The sequence below is a fragment of the Lytechinus variegatus genome, chromosome 2, assembly GCF_018143015.1.
Source record: "Lytechinus variegatus isolate NC3 chromosome 2, Lvar_3.0, whole genome shotgun sequence".
Taxonomy (NCBI): Eukaryota; Metazoa; Echinodermata; class Echinoidea; order Temnopleuroida; family Toxopneustidae; genus Lytechinus; species Lytechinus variegatus.
The window spans coordinates 34545263-34560062 of NC_054741.1; the positions used below are offsets into that span (position 1 = coordinate 34545263).

General features: G+C 35.4%; 1 protein-coding gene and 1 pseudogene across 2 annotated transcripts; one reads left to right on the plus strand and one right to left on the minus strand.

Moving 5' to 3' along the window:
- Positions 1 to 1311: 1311 nt before the first annotated feature.
- On the minus strand, positions 1312 to 8466 carry LOC121407932 (tubulin polymerization-promoting protein family member 2-like). Of its 2 annotated transcripts, none has more exons than XM_041599186.1 (4): positions 7229 to 8466; positions 3211 to 3411; positions 2815 to 2977; positions 1312 to 2363 (listed from the first exon to the last, which is right to left on the minus strand). In XM_041599186.1, exons 2-4 carry the CDS (start codon positions 3393 to 3395, stop codon positions 2181 to 2183), a joined length of 531 nt encoding a protein of 176 aa, XP_041455120.1. In that variant the 5' UTR covers positions 3396 to 3411; positions 7229 to 8466; the 3' UTR covers positions 1312 to 2180. The 2 variants fall into 2 exon arrangements, with proteins under 2 accessions (XP_041455120.1, XP_041455119.1); XM_041599185.1 differs by having other exon boundaries at positions 3211 to 3407; positions 7229 to 8464.
- A 2284-nt stretch (positions 8467 to 10750) lies between these two features.
- LOC121409439 lies at positions 10751 to 14375 on the plus strand (annotated as a pseudogene).
- The last annotated feature ends 425 nt before the right edge of the window (positions 14376 to 14800 follow it).

Sequence of the window (14800 nt, forward strand, 5' to 3'; positions counted from 1 at the left end):
TATAATACCCCTATGGAGAAAAAACAGGTCAGCTTTAGGTCAATTGCACCTCCCACCATCGAATAACCCTGGTGCTGCCCTTGTTTAAAAAAAAAACGACTAGAAATACTCTACACTCCTGTATACTGTACACTGAAAATCTTATCAGATATGAGAAAACTTTAGTTTTGGATCTGTTAAGATGTGATATGCATTGAAAGGGCGGCTTACAAAATTACAGAGCTGACGATGTCACACTCTCCATTCGTTATGTATTTTTTGTGCATGAAAGTTCATATAATACAATTTGACTTCAAAAATGTGAAATATGGTTTGAGCTCCCTCTTGAGAATGTAACATCTATATGATTGTAATTCAATGTCATTCAGTGAAGAGCTTCATTATTGACAGATCAATAAATTATGTTCATATTATTATTACTATTATTTTGATTCATACAATGTAATACAGATTGAATTTGGAGTGTGTGATTTGGTCGGTTTCCAAATAATTTGTGTAACTAAGCAAACAATAAAAATGCAATCACTTTCTCATTATGCATGATTACATGTACTTAATTAAATTCACCCCGTTCTTATACAAACTTGTTGTTGGAATAAAAGCATTAAATTTATCTTCATCAAAGAAAATAGAAATTCAAACAACGGTACAAATCGCAGTTTCGTGGTTGCAGTTTGTCAAATTTGATGCTTTTCTGTAGAATAGGAGTTTTAATACTTTATTTTCATATCATAAATCTGGTTCTAGCATATGATCATATGAAAAATATATATTCAGTAGAAATAATTGATTTGCATATGTTATATAAAAGTTATATGAAAATACACATTTGTAGTTTCCTTTTTTACTGAATATGAGGTATCTAAGACACAATTTTTGTGATAAAACAAAGAAAAAATAATTTATTTCAGAGTTCTCGTCAAATATGATCGTATATTTTGTTAGGGTATGTTTCTAAAAGTTTGTTTACGTTTAAGAACAAAAAAGGGGGAATTAATTTGCATAACATGTAAAATGAGGAAAACATAAACCTCTGGGCATTATGATAAAATTTACCTGTCATGATTTTTTTTTCATATACATTTAATTGACGTTGGTTATTTCAACAATCATTGGGCAATCATCTAAAACTTACTGCAGTGTCAAGAGAAATGCATCACATTTGAAAGACAGATTTGATGTATTTTAGTCCATGAAATAGCACCCAAAAATTCTGTACACTTTCTAGAACCTTATGTCATTACATTTATAAAACAGTTCAGTCTCTTCAGATGTAGACCTAAAAATATATTAGCCTCAGATAAAATGATTCCCTATATGTTATCATGAATCTAGAAGAGAACATATGCATAGTCTTTACAATCTCATATATCAAATTGCAATCTTTCTTTTAGTTTTCACACTGACGTAATGAAACAAAATAGGGATGTGTTTCTATCCGTGAATTGCTCGGGATGGAATATAAACGATCTCGGAGAGAGGCTCAGAGAGCGATGCCATTTTCAGAATTACAAGGTTCAATCTCGATCAAGCTAGCCTGTCGAAAATATTTCGGGCAATATCGGTTTAGCTCGGACCCTGATCGATGTCGATCTAATTGATTGACACAAAGCTCATCTCCCTACTCACGTGCATTGGACACGTTCTAAATCTTCGGGTGATGGAGCTATGTTTTTTTTCAAACAAGTGCACACCTATTTACCAATAATGTGTCTGGAATTTCCATTTATTTGAATGAAAAGAGCATTGTCGATTAAATGCCTTGCTCATGGGCCTAAGTGCCGCGGCCAGGGATCGAACCCCAGACTTTCCATGTATAGCCAGGCGCCTTAGACCACCCGGCTGTGGCACCTCCTACCTTGTCGGTAGGAGATAAGGTTGCCTTGTCTGTCGAGCTAAACCGATCAGGCCGAAGATAATCTTGATCGTGAATGATCAGGGTTGATCGGGATTGATCGAGTTGATCATCAAGGCAGCGGGAATCTCATCACCTGGCCCTCGACATTATAGATCATGCAACCTGTTGTTTGATCAAACTTTCCAAATCTCCATCGAACCGCGTCTATGATTAAATTAAACCGATTAACTCTTTTAAAGCTTCCCATCGGTTCGAAAGCAGAAAACAAGGTGAATTCCTACAAATATACTATGTATGGTAGGGGAGCGGGACTTGGAAAACATTACTCTTTCCCGTCATACGTGTTTTTCCCTTTGTAGCCTGTGACGTAACCTGAGTCGTCGACCAAATATTCCCGACCAGCTTTTCCTTTCCCGGTACCGTCTTTCTCAAAGCGTTCCCGATGAAGTCCCGTGTACTTTGAGACGTCGGTGAAGTGTTCAACTTTTCCGGTTGTTGATGTACTCTGTGAACGAAATAAATTACAAAAATTGTAAATGAAGGTAAAGGATAAAATAAACGGTTATTATTTCATGAAACGAGAGGAGGCAGGGTCGGAAACTGTTTCCTTCAGCACGCGTCGAAATCAACTAAGGACGTACATTACGGTCCATAACTTTTTGTTGATTTCAGGGCGGTAATTGAAGACTATACACGAATGTTTCAAAAGAAGGAGACAAAAATTAGAGAACTTTGTTAGTTCATTTCCATCACATTCATCTTTTGGACCGGTGGGCAAATTCAAAATCTCCAGAAATTGTTTAGAAAAAAGAATAATGATAAAGCTTTAAAAAAACGGGAGGGGTGCGATCCGGTCCCCAGAAAAAAAGAAATCGAGGATGTCACGCCCCCCCCCCCCCCGCATCACCGCTTATTGCTACTTGTGTTCATCATAAAATGAATGCTGATATATATACCGTTGTTCCGGCTGTACTTGGTCCTGCTGACGATCTGATTTGGTTTTTGATCTTTTCGAAGTGTTCTTCATCGTCCGATCCGTACTTGGACTTGGCGATCATTTTCAGACTCGTCAGAAACTTGTCGTACGTCAGCACTTTCAATCCAGGACTAGCCTTGGCTCTAAAAACAAAAAAAAAAAAAATGAATATTAATGATTATACAACAGTCATCACACCCCAAAAGGCGATCTTAATTAATGAAAATGAAATTAGCATAATGATGAAAATTTTGGAGGGGTCTGCTAAAAAAAAATTGAGCCATGTCCGGGTTATAGGGTTATTGCTCTTTAATTTATTTTGCTTTTAATGTTAATTATTAATTGCCTAAAAGAATAATTTAATGTGACGTCAAACCTTGTAAATATGATATCGATCTCTGTCTGGTTGACTTTCTTGTCCATGATGTCACATTCTTTCATCATCTTGGAGAAGTTCTTACTGGTGATATCTTTACTCTGTCCAGGACGCCCAAAGGCAGCATACTTCTGGAAGACCCCTTTCAAGGTCATCTTCTCCTTTCCACTCACCTCGGCAGACATGAAAATGGTAGACTGATTTTTTAAACGAGAGAGAGAGAGAGTAGAATGATATTGAGTTTTACTGAATTAGAGAGATTTTCAAATGAATAGTTTCGTCAGTAAGTTAATGTTTCCTGTATGTTTTCATATTTAAAGTTTTATATGTTTTCATAAGTAGGCTATCGTGATAAAATGTAAAAAATAAACTTAAAAAGTCAAGTACCACGCGACAGTTATTTTCGGCAGTCTTATCTTAGCAGTACTCACACGAGTGTGTTTTTAATTTTTTGAAGAAAATAAGATTTAAACTTAAATATTCTCCCACAAATTTGCAAATTTACAACATATGCGTTCATTCGTGAATTCTATTTGAACAGTGTAGGCCTATAAGCTTCTAAGTCATTGATTGTCATGAAATAGTCAAAATTTGTATAGTTTGTGCTGACTGACAAAAAATCTTGCTAAGTAGGTCCATGATCAAAACAAGGTCTTTATATTTCCTGCTTCTCAGTTATGAAATATAGTACATTTATCAAAGTATTTAGGGGGGCGTACGTCTACATGACGTGGAAATCTAACGCTGTGGAGGAAATGAAAAAGGGAAATCGGTGAAATGTGATATTTCCAGAGCAAGATCAAGATAATTATGATTATTATGACTTATCCATGTGAGAATCTCCCCGAGCCGTAGAGCATGTAGAGCAATCCATGCCAACATAAAAGGGATCACTAACTATTTCTTAAAGGACAAGTCCACCCCAACGAAAAGTTGATTTGAATAAAAGAGAAAAATCCAACAAGCATAACACTGAAGATTTCATCAAAATCAGATGTAAAATAAGAAAGTTATGACATTTTCAAGTTTCGCTTAATTTCACGAAACAGTTATATGCACATACTGGTCGGTAATTCGGTATGCAAATGAGAGGAGTGATGACATCACTCACTGACTTTTTTTCGTATTTTATTACATGGAATATGAAATATTCTAATTTACTCCTCATTGTCCTGTAAAGCAAAGTTGTATTCCGCCCTGAACATGTGGCATTACCATCGTTACAAAATGTTATGGTTCAGTTAAGTTGGTCCTTGGTGTCAAATTGGTAAAAATTGAAATATTGTATAATTCAAACAATAAAAAAAAGAAATAGTGAGTGATGGACACCATCGACTCTCTTATTTGCATGTCACTGAATTATGGATGTAACTGTTTTGTGAAAAATAAGCGAAATTTTAAAATATAACATTCTTATTTTACATCCGATTTTGATCAAATTTTCAGCATTATGCTCCTTTGATTTTTCTCTGTTATTCGAATCAACATTTTTCTGGGATGGACTTGACCTTTGAATATACGATCCATGTCTATACTCCTACGTTTAGTCATCATGGCAATGTATATTAAATATTTGCAAGGGAGCGAAGCGATCGAGCTGACATCTACGGCGTTTCAGCACATTGAAAAGCAAGCTATATAGGGCTCAGTGGATTTTTGTGAATATGAACAATAAAATGTATGTTTTTACTTTTTGTTTGAAGGGGTTTGGAGGCAATATGTACAATCCTTCTGCCCTTCCCGCTGCAAACGGCAACATTCGTGATGTCATTCATGTGGCTATTATTATCATGCAGTAATGCGCATACACCGCCACATAACACGTGTAGATATACGATATGGGTATTCTTAAAGGCCGTGCAGAAGTGCATTGGTGAGGAAGATTACATTTTATTCATAGAGATTATAATACGGATAAGTCTAGTCAGAAATATAATAAGAGACATAAAGGATCAGTTCACAAATATACAACCACACCCAAAACGTGATTTTCTTCTCTCTTTTTTATTAGGGGGGGGGGGCGGAGAATGGTGGGCCAATGTACAAGTGTACTCATGAGCAACAGAGAAGGTGTTCTTGTCCGTTTTTTCTTTTTTTTTAAATAATAGTCAGCCATTAAAATAACTTCGCAGCCCATTGCTATATTTCCTAATTTTCTTGCAAAAAGTTTACTCTAATATTAGCCATGTATCTTTTTGGCACTGATGAAAAGAATTTCTAATAACGAAAATTACAAAGGATTTCTTTTAATTATCATCAGGCATATATGAAGGTATATTTTACTCCAATCATTTTATCATTGCCATTATTACCATCAACATTACCACCGTCAATTTTGTGTGTTTGTTTGCATTTTTCACCGTGCATAACAAGAAATAAATGGTCAGAATATAATGTTACATTGACAATAATAATACACAGTTGGAACTAAGCATAAACAAAACATGTTTGAAGAACTACATCTCAATAAATGATATGAAGATCAACATTGAAATGATGGAATTTTTTCAATTCAAAATTTAGTCTAACTGCTGTAAGCATGCATGGTAAGCTTGAAACAAGGTAATGAATTCAGATCCAGTTTGACTAAAGTAAAAGCACACACCCCTAATAAATTTCCTCATATCAGTCAGGTTTGTGCTATACCCAGTTGGCCCACATCCCTAATCAAACTTGTCACTTAATATGCCGCATATGATATTGCAGGCATCAGCAGGAAAATGAATTACTCTGGCCCAATTTGGATCTTAATAAAAGCCCTGCGGGCAAGTCTTGTTATTTCATAACCATCATGGCAAATCGGATATCATATTAAATATAGAAGTCGCCATTACCTCGTATTTCATTGAAATCAACTTAGTTCATCATTAACATATTGAATGTATACGTCCATACAGAGTGTGTATATGTATTTGAAAGGAATCAAAATTATATCTATTCAATCGATCAGCACAAGCAGTGGCGTAAATTGGCAAAAGTTTTTAGAGGCAACACATGATGGCATATGGGACAACATTTCTCATTCATTTTAGCGAGCGATCGAGCGAGCGAAAGTACCAATCTGTTACAATGAAAATGTAAAAAGTTTTATAGATTTTGACATAATTTTTTCAAAATAATATATTTCATTTTCTACCCCCCTTGCTTTATTTTACTCATTCTCTTCCCTTTTCCTTGGTCATGAGACTTTTTTTTTTTGGGGGGGGGGGCAAGTGCCCCCATATACGCCAGTGAGCATAATGAAAGCTGATATGCCGACACGGATGTGAAACAAGGATAATTATCATTATTCATGTAGACCAGCTAATTTCTCTGATCATTTTTTTTAATCGACGAACTAAAATACGAAATATAAACATTCTTTATGTACATAATTCAAACAAAATAAAAGTATTCATTTACGCTTTCAAATAGCTGTATTTACCATTCATAATTTGGCATTACTTTGCAGAACTGTTAATAATTACTGTAATCATTATACAGGTCCGATTTGAAGTATAAATAATATTCACTGAAGATGATATGCCGACACGGATGTGAAAGTATGATAATTGTCATTATTATGCTCACTTTCGATCAGAACTTTGCAGTCAATCTCATTTTCATTCTTACCCGGATATTATGCCCCGATTAAAATCGAAAGTTAGTGGTGCGTAGAAGAACTTTTTTTTTTTTTTTTTTTTTTTTTTTTTTTTTTTTTTTTTTTTTTTTTTTTTTTTTTTTTTAATTATGTGTTTTATTGGTATTCAAAATCACATATAATCACAATATTTACAGGTAATTGGAATGATTCAAAACAGTTCAAAAGCAGTAAAATCACAAAACAAAGATGAAATAAAAATAAATGGAAAAAAAAAATAAAAAAATAAAAAGGGTGACATAAATCAAAATAAAACATTGGACGATACAGGTTACTCTAAAGGAAATACACATCGAGATAAATTTACATGTATAATCGATTGTAGCCTACTACTCTGTGCATTGTACAAGTCTGTGCGTAGAAGAACTTGATACGTACCTTTAAAATCCGGCTGAGAATGCAAGCTATGCTATCACTTTCAAGCTCTCGATGTCTAGTTTGTTTGTCCCGATGTCTTCCTATTCAATGGTGCGTTATACGATCAAAGCACAACTTCCTAATTATGTCGTTCAGATATTAGTAATTAAGCTTAATAATTATGTCGATGAAGAGATCGACTCTAGTACATGGACATCGATATAGTATTATATCGCAACTGAAAGGTATAACGTATAATCTATGAATCCAATGTTATATCTTTAAAGGGTGTGTCGACACGGGCGTAATTCCTTTGTCTTGAAATTGAATCACAGTAAATCGTAGATCTTAATCTAGAATGAAACTGGAAGCAAGGTACGTGGAAGGTTCCTCAAGACAGTATCGAAAGCATATCGTAATATCCTAATCATAAAAGCACTATCATTGTAATCCACTCCAGTTTAAAAAAAAAACACCCAATGCCAGCCACAGGCTTCGAAAGTTACGGTCCGTTGGTTTAACAGAAAGAAGAATGTCTGGCGAATCAGGCGGGGAATTCCGACAGGATTTCCGCAATCAACCAAAGATGTTTCAAGATGATTGTTATTTTTCCAAGTGTGTGTAAAAAGGCAAGAATGCTGGGTCTCACTTGTCTTGATTGTGATTGGTCGACTATAATAACAATTCTGTGTCGAGAACCAGATTAAAAAAAACACGACGAATGCAACGAAAGAAAGGCACCTTTGACGATATTGACTTAAAAACAATGTCCAATTTCTTTTATCGTTGTATTGCTATTATAAGCCATCGAATCGTATTTCCGCGTGTATTTTCCCCCAAGATATGTCAATACCATAGAAATAATATATATATGTCTATGATACATACAGACGCACGTTTCGTTGTATTACGCGCCAAGAAGATGTTCAGAATTGGAATCATATGATGCTGCGTGTATCACGGGCTCGGCTGTGTTGCTGCGCTGCCTGTATCAAAGTCGCTGCGGATTTGTTTATGAGTTCAATGTGCTCCCGTGGAATGGGTGCGTCCTGTTTTGGAATATTGGCGGGGAAATTGGAGTATTAGTGTGTTTTTCATGTAACCTACTGGGTAAGCTGTCAACGTACAGCATCACTCGTGCGTTTGTTGATGGCATGATGACAAGGACGCCAGGTATGACGTCACATGCAGAGGGAGCAAGAAAACGATGAAAGCAAAGTGCATGGTACTTTAACATGTTTAATATAAAGAGGTTTGTAGCATATATACCGATATTAAACAGTGCAGCTTAATCTCATAATTGCAGTCCTTATTTATAATACAAACACCAGAAAGCACACCCCTTGTTTGTTTGATTTATTTTATTCTGCATTGTTTGATTGATTTAGTTCTACACGCAGGCCTATAGAAATTAATATGAAAAATAACACTTACAAAATAACGAAAGAAAACAACATTTATGGAAAAACGCATATATCATTGCCCTGCCCAATTATATATATTGGCTTTTATTGTGATAAAACTATCAAAATACAATCTCAAGCAGTCCAAAGACTGAAATATGCGACTGTTTACAAACATAATCGTAACAAAAATATAAAGTAAACATCAGAAGTAAATAAATATTCAAATACAATTCATACATCCGAAAAAATGTATCATAAATGTATAAAAATGAAGAAATGGAAATTATATGTTTGCATCGTAATATGACATAAACAAACGGGTGTTCATAGCCTTAAATGTAAAAGTTTTCCGTCATATTAGATTTGATTGTAATTGGAAGTATGCATATTTTATTGGGAATTTTAGTTTTAATTTTAATTTTAAGTCTTTGACGAAGATTCCGTCTGTCTGTCATGCCTTGGGTCGAGCAGGATCGTAATGAATTTGTGCTGACGGATTTCAACCTTTATACCTTCCTAGTTCCTGTTTGTGATGAACTGTTTTTCGCGCCAGAGAGAAAACGAGAAATAATTGACCTATTAACAGAGTACTATACTCGTATAGCAAGAGGAGGAAGAGAATGATTCGTTTGTGGGAGGGGGGGGTATGAACGTACCCTTTGTGATATTTCCAATAAAGTCTTTTTGTTGAAAAATGTCCGTCGTCATATTCCTTCCTTGATAGGAGGGGGCCCTCATAACAATGAATAAAGAGAAATGAAAGATTTATATATTCATGAATAATGAAAATTTTGGCAAATAAAAGATGGTATTCTAAAATTCAGTTAGACCCCCAAAATGTATATGTATAAAATAAATAAATAAAATAAATCTCTACCATCAACAATTATTTTGTAAGCTTTCCTCTACAATGGTTGGGCACTCGGAGCGAGAGAATGAAGAAAATAACATTTTCTCGATTTTGACCGAGAAGTTTGATTTCATCCCTTGCCATTTTTGCGAAACAATTAATGATGATTTCCATAATTTTTTGTATAAAACGCCAGAAACGCCATCTTGATGACAGATAACATTCGTCATCATCCTTCCTGAATAGAAAAAATTGACTATTTCGCAAATAATAAATAGATGATTTTTCTAAATTCAATTAAAGAAAAGCCACAGAACGCATATCTACATATTATAAAATGGTAAAGAAAAATATAGCTTTTCAAAACAATCCCGATGATGGTTCAAATCGTGGAGCTATTTCATCTCTTTTAACTAAAAAAAACAGCTTTGCAATGTTCTCAATATTGGGGACATCATCAAATCACAAAGGTCAGTTACATCAATGCATACAGTGCATGTATTCCAGTGAGCAATACGACTTTTCTAAGGACTACACCAATAAAAACAAAGTGAAACAAAAATATATATCAGAACTTAATGCAAGTTCAACATAATTTCGATATCACTGCGACATAATTTTGGTTTCATTCTCAAACGAACCGGTATAGAGTATCAATCAATTTTGCGGAAGATAAAATAAGAAAATCCATATACCTGCTACTGTAACAGTGAATGATCACTCTCGGTACACGTCGTTAGCAATGAACATGTAGTGCTAATGAGCGAACATAACTCGGGTGATTATTTTTAGACCGTGACCTGAGCAGAGTTTTATCCGAAATATTCTAACAGGCATCTCTGAGCGAATTGTGAAGATACGAAACACATGGGTACGTCATCGAGCATCGAGCTAGCTAGTATCTCGACGAGTTTGGAGTCATCTGGTACTATCGTAGAAAGAGATTATCAAGAATGCATGTATACACGGTGTGCCACTATTAAAGACCTTTTTCTAACCATATGTGAAATGGAGGGATATAGTCGAAGGGAGGGTGTGTTATGGAGGAATTTTTTTTATGATAGTGATGATAACAACTATAAAAACAATAATGGTAATAATGATAATAGAATAATATTTATAAGAAGGAAGAAGAAAAACAAACCTTTTTAAGAGATGGAGGAGGAGATGATTATTTATAATCATAGTATAAATTTTATATCATTCATGATTGCTAACACAGTTTATATACAATACCTGTTCATGTATGACATGGCGTGCCAGTACAGAAGCTGCAAAGCGCGTGTAATAGATAATCAAAATGTGCAGAACTATATATATGTACACGTATTTACAAACACAGCAAACAAATTACAGAATCGTAAAATATAGAATAATAATTGTACTTTGGACATAAACCAATTGAATCGTATAACCAGTACGTTTAAAACAATCATAAATAGACATCTACGCAGCGATATTGATAACAATCCACGGAGTCATTAATGATTAACGGAAAGGGTATGTTGGTGGAATCTCATAAAAACCTCGTCAATTTTCAGCGAAAAAATATATACATATACAATATGGCGACACTTGGAGTTTCAACATTATTTCGCTGTATTTTCGTGGTATTTTTCATAACTGTGGTTAAATCAGGTAAGATATTTATTCCACAGGAATATGTTAATCAAACATTAATAGATCTGTTCAATATTGATTCATCTTGAAATTACCGGCAAGCAATAGACCAGTTCGTAGTTACTTCATGGACAATTTTGGTCAAATGACCTTTCATTTCTTTCATCATGATAGGCAGATTTCAAAGCACGATATTACGTAAGCTTGCCTTACATAGCAGAATGAAGAAATTGAATAGACCAGGTGACTAGAATAGCACACCAATGAACACTTAATGAAGGTATTTGTTGCATTCCTACTTCGAATGCATATCATAGCATGCTGCACAATGTACTTGACAAACTATGAAATACCAGTCGTTCGTGGAAGCATTGTTGTTTTTTGTGGATGTAAATGAAAACGACAATTCAAAAGAATATATGAATAATCAAGACATCAAAGTTGGTGCTTATCTCATTAGATTTTAAAGCACCATGTCAATTTAGTACAAATGACCTTCTTCTGATCATGCGTAGAATCTTTTGATCATGCGCAGAAAGGAACTACGAACTGGTTTATCATAGGACGCATCATCATACTGTATGAAATGTATCTTTCTCGTTTCCGATTTGATTTTCATCTAGAATCAGTTAATTTTCCTTCAGTGTTTTATCAAGAGTGGCAGGAATAATGAATCTAAAATAAAATAGGTAAATGATTTTAAAGGGGTTATTAGAAAGTAGAAAATGGGTTTAAAACTAAACAGCAATGTCTAATACTGTTATTGAATGTAGCTGTTTATTTTTTTTTATAAACATTTGATTGTAATCTCTTTAAACTCTCAAAGAACAACAGAAAGTTCATATACAACAATGTGTGTGTTTCATGAATGCTGCTCGACCGTCTTTACGAAAGACATGTCCTCCTCAGGAAGTAAATCGACGCCAGTCAGTGGAAATCGGATGTGCATATCGTTTATCACAAGCCCGGGGGGGGGGGCCACTTCCATTCACGAGTGGATACCATGCGCGACCAAGGGGTCTCGAAAAGCACCCTAAACACGTAATTTCCATATTCTGAAAATGAACCCCTTAACAAGTATTGGCGTGTGAAACCCTACCCTTAACAAGTATTGGAAAAAAAACGATACTCTTGGCAAATATTCCCTTAAATGGACCCCTAAACAAGTACAGGAATGTTTTATTGTTACGGTTCCTTCGGTCGTCGGCTTTACCTTATTTGGTTTAGAACGACCCCACTTCTACACCTCGCGCAAATCGGACTCTAAACACGAAGTGTTGGGGCAAAAATGACATCCTTTATAAAACATTTTAATTTTGTTTTATCATCCCCGCAAATTAGACCCTAAACACGTAATTTTCCTAGCGAAATAGATACCCTTTTTTACTATTTTTGTGTTTTTGGCACCCTTATCACGTTACGTACGTAACGTGCCCTATCGTGAAAAAGACATCCCTTTTACGTGTTTTTTTGGTCGCGCATGGTATCCACTCGTCAACGTAAGTGGCCCCTCCGGGATCACAAGACATTTTTTGCCAATCATTCGTAATTAAGTCCCTCGTAACAGCTTTATGAAATACCCATTAGTATAAAGATTACACATGATTGTTTAAAGTTTTTTTTTAACTGTGTATTGATATTTTAGAAGAAGAAGAAGGTGCGATACGTTTGATGGATGGAGCATCCCACGGCCGATTGGAGATCTTTCATTTCGATGAGCCCGATGCACACGGCGAATGGGGATCGATTTGCAAAGACGGTTGGGGGTACGACGAGGCTCGGGTAGCTTGCCGCCAGTTGGGCTTCCCCTTCGTGAGCACACCCTTCAAGATCCCTCTCTACGGACCAGGCAATGGTCCTATCCATCTCAGCAAGGTTAAATGCACCGGAGTCGAACAAACCTTACTGTCATGTTCACTGCTTCGCTGGGATGAAAACGGATGTAATCATACTGATGTTGTTGGTGTCGAGTGCTCTCATATTCAGTCCAATTACACGACTACTACTATATGGTACACCCCGCAGCCTGATACAGAACGTAAGAAAGCTTCAACAGGTCCTCAACTAGTTAGGGGGTGCAATTAACAACCCCCTAGGAAATAAATATGCAAATAAAGAAATACTTGTGAATAAAAAACTAACGAATGAATTAATTGATAAATTTATTATAAACAGTTAAAATGAATAAATGAATAAAAGCAGAAATGAATGAAGGAATTAATATATACATTTATGAAGTAACAAATAGCATAATTTTGAACATTTCGTAGTTGTGATAAGCACGTTTCTTATTTATTTTTCAAATTATTGAGGAGGCAAATATCAGCCCAGTCGAACTCCAGTGCACGTCTAATACCTTGGTCAAATTTGCTCCACGGCGGCCGTATGGCGAGTCGAAAACAGCCGTTATATAACACTTTTTTGTACCAACTACATATAGGTGGTTTGAATTAAAATTAATAAAAACGGTTGTTTTTGACTCGCAGTATACGGCCACCGTAGAGCAAATGTGACCAAGGTATTACATACAAAAAATATCATCTAAAAGTATGGTTCATCAGTTCGTGATTCCATTTTCTTTTTCAGTAAAAAGGCAAGTAAAGTCCACATCCATCCTGTCTATTGCACATGACGATTGCATATGTCGACTACTTTTTTTGGCTTCGTTGAGACGGGAATAGCAAAAATGCCTCAAATCGAATTGTAATCGTTTTTAAACTTTTATTTCCATATGCAGAGAGTACAGCCCTTGTTGGTTGGGCCATTGCAGTCGCCGTGATTAGCTGTTTCTTAGTCCTGGGTATAGTAGGCGTCTTTGTGGGTGTTTTCTGTTATACCAAGCAACGACCTCCTCAAAACGCCGTCTCATCACCGCCGGTATATCTCACCCCAGGAGCCGCTTCGATAGGCCAACCACCGGTCCCGCCACCGGTTGAGCCTCCGCCATCCTATGACACGGTTTTATCGGGCTTTCCCGCAGAAAAGGATTAATATCAATTAAAAAAATACCATGCCTCGTACACGGGAACACCGTTTTTCGATGAATTGGTTGTTCATATTGCAGAATGAATTTGGGGTGTGAACCTTTACAAACTTGTATCGTCCGAAAATGAAACATATATATATATATCCCATTTTGGGTACATGGCATGTCATTAACATAAATTAAAAACAAAAGAGGTCCAAGAATGGACCCTTGTGGAATTCCGCAATTGGCATTTTGAAATTTGGATTCAATTTCATCGGGTCTATGTTCGCTAAACTATCCTTTTATTCAATGAGTTAGATAACTTGATAAGGAGCATCTCTAATACGATATGTTTTAGGGAATGAAATTATATGGTCTATATGTCATCAAAAGTCTTGGTAAGGTTTTTTAATACATTGCGTGTGTATTTCATTTTGCTACATTTGTACCATTTGTAAAATTAAGTTTGACAGCAGCTGTGATATGTCCGGGTTGAATCCAAATTGAATATTCACGATTACAATTCTTTTGCAAATGCATTTTTCTGATTTTGTTAAAGGAAATAGGGTAATAATAAAACATAATTGCTCCGATCCTTTTTATAAATCGGTGCTACACGAGAAACTTTCTCTTCTGAAGGAGAATCCAATTTGAAATTTATATGTTGAATATGTTGAAATATTCATTAACAAGATGAAGAACATGCTTTTACAGTTACATTATCAAATACCGCGTTTGCATTATTCTTT

What these genes read in the sequence shown, in the direction of transcription:
- LOC121407932 (XM_041599186.1), bottom strand. Translation starts at nt 3,395, where the DNA reads ATGTCTGCCGAGGTGAGTGGAAAGGAGAAGATGACCTTGAAAGGGGTC. An exon ending in ATCGATATCATATTTACAAG is followed by an intron (nt 2,978 to 3,210) that starts GTTTGACGTCAC and finishes TTTTGTTTTTAG; the next exon opens with AGCCAAGGCTAGTCCTGGAT. An exon ending in CAAGTACAGCCGGAACAACG is followed by an intron (nt 2,364 to 2,814) that starts GTATATATATCA and finishes TTTCGTTCACAG; the next exon opens with AGTACATCAACAACCGGAAA.